The following is a 9,835-nucleotide window of genomic DNA, read 5'->3' on the forward strand; positions in this document are numbered from 1 at the left end:
TGAATGCGTTTTTACTGTACTTTTGCAAATACTTTAATAAATATTAAATATTTGCTGCACTTTTACTGTCTTTTTGCAAAAGCACATCAAAAAGACAATTAAAGCGCAACAAATCCGGACGGTTCTCTTCATATGGTGTCCGCACAGAATAATTAGTCCTCTTTGTAGGGAGAAATTCAAGGCCGATGTTGGGCTTAATTCCGAAAGATTGTCAAACAAACATATAGTTTGAAAACAATCTAATTTTTATGTGTAGACATCTACCAGAACTGAATATTATGATTAACACATAAAATAATAATAAAGAGATAAAAATTGGAATAAGGATATGAGCAGTAAGCTACTGTACTTGCTACAGTCGAAGAATATCTTCATGTAGGATAAATTATTTTGTACAGACAGATACTGGGTGGAGAGAACCGTCCGGATTTGCTGCATTTTTACTGCCCTTTGATTGCGTTTTTGCAAAAGGGCAATAAATATTCAATTATGAATGCGTTTTTACTGTACTTTTGCAAATACTCAGTAAAAGCAAAACAAATATTCAATTATTTAATAAATATTAAATATTTGTTGCACTTTTATTGTCTTTTTGCAAAAGCACAATAAAAAGACAATAAAAGCGCAACAAATCCAGACGGGTCTCTTCATACGGTGTCCGCACTGAATAATTAGTCATCTTTGTAGGGAGAAATTCAAGGCCGATGTTGGGCTTAATTCCGATAGATTGTCAAACAAACATATAGTTTGAAAACAATCTAATTTTTATGTCTAGACATCTACCAGAAATGAATATTATGATTAACACATAAAATAATAATAAAGAAATAAAAATTCGAAAAAAAAAACATTAAAATTTACATGCTTCAATAAAAATAAACTTATGTTCGAAGGAGAGGAGAGAAAACACCAATTCACCATGAATAAGCCTTATAAATGTACAAAAAAAAAAAAAAAAAAAAAGAAACCCGAAATCTCTCAAGCCAAGTAAAAGAAATAACAACACATGAAAGGTAATAAACAGAGATCATTTCTAATATTTTCTAACCAAGTCTTTTTAGGTCTACCTCTACCTTTCTTAACATAAGTCAAATCTAATGCATCTAATTTCCTAACTGGGTCATAGGAAGACCGCTATTTTAAGTGATCAAACCATCTAAAACGACTCTCTCTAACCTTATCTTTCATTGGAGCTACTCCAACCTTTAAATACAATATAAAAACTTTGAATTCAGAATATACTAATAGTTGCAATTGCCTCAGCAGAACACTTGTATATTAACTTGAATTCTTGCAAGAAAATTGCTTAAAACATAAACATTTACAATTATGCCATCTAGTCTAATTTTGTTTAATTGATATTTATTTGCTATATTATTGATGGGATTTAAATATGAAATTTTAATAATCTTTCCTTGTTTAAAATAAAATTTGAAGCATGCTTCTTCCTTGAAAGGCACCAATAAGACAGAATAATGTCAAAACCAAGAATATAATTGGACACGAGAATTAAGCCAAAAAAGATGGTTTAATGTTGCTTTGGTTCTCTAGCAATTCAATTCGGTTCAAGTTCCAACAATAATAGAGTCGAATAAAGTCAAATCAAGTATAAATTCTAAATGGAATAAATCAGAACCAATTCAAGTTGTACTCCCATTGGAGATAAAACCTTCTTTTGAAAGGTCTAACCATAAACGCTTAACAAAATCATCTTTAGAATGAAATTAATTCTTAAAATCCTTTAAACTAATTATATCTATTCCATAAAATATTATGCTATAAAAATGCTTATAAGAGGGAGGTAAATAACACACAAAATAAAGTTTAATTATAATCATCAATCTCATATTAATATTCCTCAAAACCCCCCACAATAAAATTGATATATCATCAAAAAATTATCTTGATCAGCACGAATCTCGAGGCAAAATCAACCCGGAAACTTCAAAAATTAAATTCGGGATCACCTGAACTTCGATTTCAGCAAACTTACAATCAAACTGAGCGTCTCGGAATACGAACCCAACGACACCAAATTCGACTCAATCCAAGACGAAATGAGTCCAAATCAAGGACCCGAAGCGCTGTTGGAAAGTTTGTACGACAATTTGAATTACCAAACGGTTTCCGAATTTGACGAGCTTATAGTCAAATCAAGCGGCTCAACGAGACGAATCCAACGAGCCCAAGATCGTCGAATTCCGACATCATTAAGACCTTCAAATGTCTGACGAACGATGCACGATCAAGGGATTCAATATCAACCGTCCATTCGACCACTCCCAATTTGCTCATGATCTCACACCTATTTACAAGATATGCCACTCCAAGAAATCTATAAATAGACCACTCATTTCAAATGAGAGGAGACCCAAGCAAAAAGGAGAGAATAAGAGGAGAAGTGAAGAGAAGGATAGCAGGGAATAACTCCTCCTTGACCACCGCCGGAGTTCTGCCTGACGCCCGAGTGATGAAGGAATTTTCCCGGGCGCCCGAGTGACGCCGGAATTCTTCCCAAGTGACACCAGAATTCTGCCCGACGCCAAAATTCTACCAGACTTCCAAGTGACGCCGGAACTCTGCTCGACGTTGTAACTGACTTTCAATCCTAAAGAGATTCATTGTAATCTGATCGTCCTAAATTTTAAGGACGAGTCAGCCTCTTGTACTTCAAGCGAACACTAGTGAAACTATTTCAATTGGGAGTGGCCCCGTGGTTTTTCCTCTTTCAAGGTTTTCCACGTAAAAATCCTGGTGTTGCCATTTCTCCTCTGTTTGTGTACTAGATGTTCGTACAACGCTGAGACGGAAGTGTTTTAACTCTATCGCCGCGTATATTCTAGTTCGCAACAAAAATTAAACTCATTAAATGTGATTTAATAGACATTCCTTCTTGGATAAGAAATATATGCAATTTCTTTATTTTGATAATCTTTATTGGAGAGGATTTTGGCAATATACAAAAACTCCAACTTAAGTAGCAATCTATTCACAACTTCCTCCAAAATCTCAATCAATACCTCATTTGCCAAACATAGTTGGATCATCAAGAAAGCTTTTATCTTCTTTTAATTTAAAGTCTCTAAGAGCTTTATAGAGAAAGCTTTTTCATCCATCTCTATTTTATCTTCTTCACGTACAATCTCAAATATATTTTAACACTCATAAGTGCCTTCACTAGTCCTTATTGGATTAAAATACCTTATATCTTAGTTTTCTAAAGTCCAAAATTATTAGCCATTAAATAATTTGATCTCATACTCTGCATGGCTATTTTATTTCTTATTAGACTGGCAATACTTGCTAAAAAAAATCACTTAACTATTTTGTGAAAGTGGCTACAAGAGAGAATACAATGAACACACAAAATAATAATCAAGAGAGCAAGCACGGCAAGAAATCATTTTATTGGGAAATGAAGAGCTCGTCGGTAAATTACGTTTATGGATTCTACGGTAAGAATCGTTACCAGCAGGTCCAGCACTAAGCACTTTGTTCCTGCCCTATCATCCTAGCAGTCTTAAAATCTAAATCACAGGTAAAGAGATTACCTCTCCAATCACCAAACCTTTTAGCCAATTTTCGTACATACCCGGAGCTTAATCGAGTCTCTTAACTTTCACCGCTTCAGCCCAACAAGATTGGCGTCCCCGACGCCACCAAGGTAGCCACCAATGACAACCGGCAAGTCGGAAACGATGGGTTCCTTGCTGGAGGCGAATCGCAGCCCGAGGGACAATTGGACAAAGAGTCCAGGTTCCGCCGTATGAAACGCCTAACAATGGTAACAAGGTGGTCAGCGGTATCTAACTGCGAACGGAAGCTCGAATAAAAGCTCACCTGCCGCTTTAATGCCTCCATCGAGATAAGCCCAGTCGACGGCAAGTATCCTCCTCCACCGCCTCGGCGAAGAGACCGCATATTCACCGCCCGCCATACCTCCCCAGTACTGTTGCCACGCAGGTCTCCGTGCACTCCTTCGTTAGGCCGCAACACTCACACTCGGCAAACCCTAACTCATCTCGCTCCTCCACAGCCGCGACCTCCATAACTTTGTTGACGTCGCAACAAATTTCAAAACCCTAATAACTTTGTTCGATTTTACCGATGGCAGCCACGCTATGATTCAGGGATTCTTGAAATTTCCCCCACCACTCCTTTTTCAAGGCGACCGATGCGCGAAGATGGACGGCAGGTTGAATCTAGATCGCCTATTCTCTGAAAACACTCTCTCTCACGGCAAATTATTGCATCAGGTCACCTGACAGAGAGATGCGTTCGATCTCTCTCTGTCTATAGTAACCTGCGCTTTACTGTAGCAGTTTACTGTAGGTGTTGGAGTTGGAAGCGATGCGGAAGTTCTCTCTCTCTCTCTCTCACATCGATCTCTGGCGCGATCTCGCATGCAGTTGGAAGCGATGCGGAAGTCCATTATATATAGGTGTTGGAAATGACCGTAGTATTATACAACAATGTTAGCGTGGGCGTGCAAAAATCTCCAATAAACACCCGCAAGCACATCTTAATTATTAATTTATTTTTATTTATAATTAAAGATTTATTTGTGACAAATATATGATGCTTTATTTTTCAAATAACAATCATAATTTTATTTTATTATTATTTTTTATTTATTTCTTGCTCCTTTTAAAAAATTTATATTATAAAAATTTATTTTTTACAACAAGATAGTTGAGTTACCTTCATACATAAATTTCATAATTAATTTTATAAAACGCTACATCTGTCCCAAACAAATAATAAATTGTTTATCAGTTCACTATAATAATTATAAAATGGGCCATTGGGTGCAGGTCAACAAAAGTGATCGCATCAGCTTTCTAAAGAAGGATATTTTTCGACTAAACATCCCCATTAGATAAATTGAAGAAGAACGCAGTGGTGGCCGACGGTGGTTATAGGCAGCGGGTGACGGCGGTCAAGCGAGTTTGCTTGCAATGCTAGCGACTGCCAGCGACGGTGATGGTGCCTAAACATCGGGTGGCAGTGGTCAGCAATAGTGGCCTAAGGCTGGTGGAGACGACTGGCAGTAGTGGCCAACACCGATCAAGCAAGCTTGCTTCGTGAATTGTTCTCACTCAAAACATGCGCATAACGAAACCCAAACTCATTCATATTCAGCTTGTTTACCCTTCGATAAGTCATAATAATGAAACATTGACGAACAAATAGGAATAAAAAAAATAAAAAAATAAAAAATATTACACTTGAAGGTTCCAGAAATCTGGTTCTCAAAGAACAAATCTCAGCATATGTAGGTAACTATGTTGCCAACAGAAATTATATTTGATGAAAAAAAATGATTCGGCTACTAGAAAACATCAAGAACATATATTTCTGAAAAAAAACACCCTGCAATACTTCTCCACAACAACAACAACAAAAAATCTGACCAAGTAAAGTAAACTTGGACATGATCAAAGAAAAAAATATATATATATTCATGGTTGAGAAAGGATAGTAGGTAATGCAAAATCATGCTTAAACATGTTTTATCCCTATGATGTTGTTGATCGTCGCCGCACAACAAAATCATCAGCAGAGTAGTAGTCTGCAATTAGCCGGTATATGTATGAAGGGCTGTGCCCGCCCCTGAAAAACCAGGAAAAGAAGTACCGTGTAAATCTTGCAACACTCACCAATGCATATATATATATATATAAGACTAAATGGTCATGAACGGTATTAAATATTAAATATAAAGTAACAAAAAACACAAAGATGATATGGATCTGGGTAGGTTTACCATTATGCTTTTAATTAGAGTTTTGTTTGGGATAACTTTTTAATTGTTTATGTAAATTAATTTTTTAGTACAAAAATTTTTTAAATTAAAAAATCTTGTACAAGAAAGCTGCTACAGAAAGTCGTCCCAAATAAAGCCTAGATTAGTAAGATCAAATTAGGCTTCATTTGGGATAGCTTTTTCATTGCTTTCTAAAACAACTTTTTAGTACAAAAATTTATAATTCAAGATTTTTTAAAAAGCATTAAAAAAACTGCCCCCAACAAAACCTTAGTGTTTGCTTGAAACAAACAAGCAAATAAGACTATCTATGTTTTCATAATAATAAATTTGCAAACCTTAAATTTGTAACTTTGACTCTTAAGTTATAGGTAAGATGTGGATAATCATAGTGATGGTTTTATGCATTGATTGTGTTTTTGGTGTTAAAATAGAACTTAGAAAAACCTGATGTGTGTGTGGGTCCCTACATGCAAAACATGGATTTGCACATTGGCTATATATTCTTTTCATGCCTAAAGATACCACACGTTATGCTTTTTCAAAATTATAGCTCGTAAGGGATGAAATCGTGGTAAAACAATTTTTATGCATCTTAATGTGATTTGAAGCAATGCCAGTGGGGCTATGATAACCAAGCAGCTTTCAAAATAAACCAGTCAAAGAACAGTTAATAGGTTTTAATTCGAGGTTCTCATATAACGGTTTAACTTTTTGATGTATAGCATTACTATTACAAATGGATCCGAATAAAAATCCTCATATCTTTTATTATAAATGATGTCTCTAACGAACAAAATTTGAAAAATTAAAATTTTAAGTTCCTCCACAACTTCCCTTGAGTTTAACCTCCCTATCCCCTGTTGAAATAAGGAGTTTGAGAGGGAAAAATCTGAATTTTATCATATACCATACTCCTTATTTATAGATCTATACAAGAGCTTTAATAATTGCAGAATAATAAGCAATAAAATCCTTCCTAAATCTGCTTCCTAACTAAGGAAGGTACCCAACAAGAGCATATCATCCCTCAAATCTCTATTCGTAGCCGTAGGATTAATATGGTAATGAGAGGCTAGGATTTAATACGCCCCCTCAAACTGGGGAATATAGATCTGTCATTCCGAGCTTGACAATCATTCTGAGAAAGGCGGAGCTGTCCAATCCTTTGGTAAAGATATCTGCAAGTTGATCCTTTGATGATACATGGTTGATACATATTAGACCATTGTCTAATTTTTCTTTAATAAAACATATGTCCACTTCTATGTGCTTAGTCTTGTCATGCGATTGTGGGATATGCTAATTGCTAATTTATTAACACAAAGTAGTTTCATAAGTTCGTCCCACTTGATCATTAAGTCTTCTAGAATTATCTTGATCCATAATAACTCACATATTCCCAAAGCTATAGCTCTATACTCTGCTTTTGCACTAGATCTTGCCACCACATTATGTTTTTTGCTTCTCTATGTAACTAGGTTTCCTCCTAGGAATGTGTAGTTTCCAAAGGTATATATTCTGTCTACTGGTGATCCTGCATAATCCGCATCAGTGTATGCTTCTAGAGTTATTCAGTGGTTTCTTCTAAAGAGAATCCCTTTCCTAGATTTCCCTTTAGGTAGTGCAGTATTCTGTCTACTGCTTGCATATGAACCTATTTTGGATTCTGCATAAACTGACTGATCATACTTACAACAAATACAATATCTAGTATGGTGTGGGAGAGGTAGATTAATTTCCCTACAAGTCTTTGGTAAGTCCCTCTATCTACATCTAAATCTTCTTTGGTTTCCCCCAGTTTAAGATTTGGTTCAATAGGTGTTGGTGCTGATTTACAAGCTAGTTTATCTGTTTCTTTCAGAAGATCTTTAATGTATTTTTGTTGTGAAATGAAGATTTATTTGCTGGAGTAGGCTACTTCAATTCTGAGAAAGTATTTTAATCTACCAAGTTCTTTGATGTCGAATTCTTTGGTAAGACTTTTCCTTAAACTTTCTCTTCTTCATTATTCACAATCAATATAATATCATCCACATATACTAATAATATTGTGACTCCCCTGAGTCTGAGTGTTTAAAGAATAGTATATGGTCCCCTTGACTTTGTCGATATCCATTAAGAAGGATGAATTTTGATAATCTTCCAAACCAGACCCTAGGTGATTGTTTTAGCCCATAGAGGGCTTTTCTTAACCTGCACACCTTGTCACTTCCGGATTTTTCATTAAATCCTGGTAATATCTCCATAAATATCTCTTCCTTCAAGTTACATGTAGGAATGCATTTTTTATATCTAGATGTTCTAGATGCCAGTTGTATTAGCTGCTTGTGAGAGTAGGATCCTAACAATGTTCATTTTGACTATTGGGCAAAGGTTTCCGGATAGTCAATGCCATATGTTTGAGTATACCTTTCGCCACTAGTCTTGTTTTGTAACTTTCTAGTGTACCATCAGTTTTGTACTTTACAAAAAACACCCATTTGCATCTGATTAATTTTTTCCCTTTTGGAAGGTTGATGATTTCCCATGTATTGTTCTTCTCTAAGACCTGCATTTCATCTTTCATGGCATTTTTTCAATTTTCATTAGATAAGGCCTCAGAAATATTATTAAGAATATGAATATCTTCTAGTGTAACTAGAAAGTTTTTGTATGAGGATGAAAAATTATTGAAGGAAATGGAGTTAGTTATGGGGTACAAGGGAGGTGGTGAGGTTGTATTTACCTTAATTTCAAGAGATGATTCAGATTCTTGGATCTACTTCAGACCATAGTTTGAACTTGTACGCCTATAACATTCCTACATCTACTGACAACTTTGTCCTTAGTTTCCGTATTTTTGAGTTCAAACTATAAGAGTTTTGTTCGTCAAAGGTAGCATCAACAAAGAAAAAGTTTTTTCGTTGGAGGATGATAGCATTTATACCCTTTTTGGGTGGCTGAATATCCAACAAAGATGCATTTGAGTGCTCTTGTATCTAATTTTTCTCTATTTGACTATGAATATGAATACAGGCAGTGCATCCAAAGATTCTGAGTGTAAGGTTACTACAGGTTTGAAACTGGGGGTAAAAGAAGGAGAGGATATCCATTAGAGATTTTAGTCCCAAGGCTCTTGAAGGTAGTCGGTTTATGAGGTAAGTGACAGTTAAGAGGGCCTCTCCTTAATAGAATTTGTGTGTATTGTGGTGGAATAGGAAGGTACGAGTGGTGGATATAAGGTGACCAATTTTCCTTTCCGCTACCCCATTCTGTTATGGGGTGTGAACGTAGGAGGACTTTCACATTGGAAGTAGGAGGATAGGGTTTGGTTGAAATAGTCTTTAGTATTTTCAAGACGAAATTTTCTTATTTTCATCCCAAATTAAGTCTGGATCATGGTGTGAAAAATGGGAAGAATGGTGCTAACGTTGGATTTATTTTTGAAGAGATAGATCCAAGAGACTTGAGTGCAATCATCAATGAACGACAGAAACCAACATGCCCTAGAGATGTTAGGGATTTTTAGGGTCCCCATATATCGCTATGAATAAAATAGAAAGGAGTATCACAATCTCGCAGTTTTATTTGGGAATTAAGCTCTTTTATGTTTGGCTAACTCAAAAGTTTCACAATGAAAATGTTCATTTTCTAACTTCTGAAAAAATTTTGGATACACATATTTTAGGATATCAAAAGAGGGATATCTTAATCTATAATGCTGAAGTCATATAGTGGATTTCATATCAACTAGAGATAACATAGAATAGCTATTTTTAGATTTGTTCAGCTATTCTAGGTAGTACCATCCAGTTCTCTCCTTAACAAGTTCAATCGTCTTCCCCAATCTCTGGTCCTAAAATAAGTAATAAGCTGGGCTAAATATTACTTGGCAATTGATGTAGGCAAAGGGGGGTCAAATCAAACTCAAAAAAATTTGGTTTTGATTTCCCTTGAGCTTACTAGCTCAATAAATTTTGAGCTGAAATTTAGCTCATTATGAGCCGGTTTTTAGTTCATTTATTGAACTAAAGGTTAGCTCATTATTAGCTAGGTTTTAGTTCATTTATTATCTTATTTATGTAG

General features: G+C 35.4%; 1 protein-coding gene across 4 annotated transcripts in view; it reads right to left on the reverse strand.

The window, feature by feature from the left end:
* Window positions 1-5,240: 5,240 nt before the first annotated feature.
* LOC110095827 (translation initiation factor eIF-2B subunit beta) overlaps window positions 5,241-9,835 on the reverse strand; it is a 24,328-nt gene continuing 19,733 nt past the window's right edge. For all 4 annotated transcript variants that reach the window (XM_020821534.2, XM_020821532.2, XM_020821531.2 and 1 more), the window contains exon 10: window positions 5,241-5,613. In XM_020821534.2, the coding sequence (XP_020677193.1) occupies window positions 5,520-5,613 (94 nt within the window). In that variant the 3' untranslated portion in view covers window positions 5,241-5,519. The remainder of the gene's footprint in view (window positions 5,614-9,835) is intronic.

The sequence above is a fragment of the Dendrobium catenatum genome, unplaced genomic scaffold (genome assembly GCF_001605985.2).
Source record: "Dendrobium catenatum unplaced genomic scaffold, ASM160598v2 fragScaff_scaffold_542, whole genome shotgun sequence".
In the NCBI taxonomy this organism is placed as follows: domain Eukaryota; kingdom Viridiplantae; phylum Streptophyta; class Magnoliopsida; order Asparagales; family Orchidaceae; genus Dendrobium; species Dendrobium catenatum.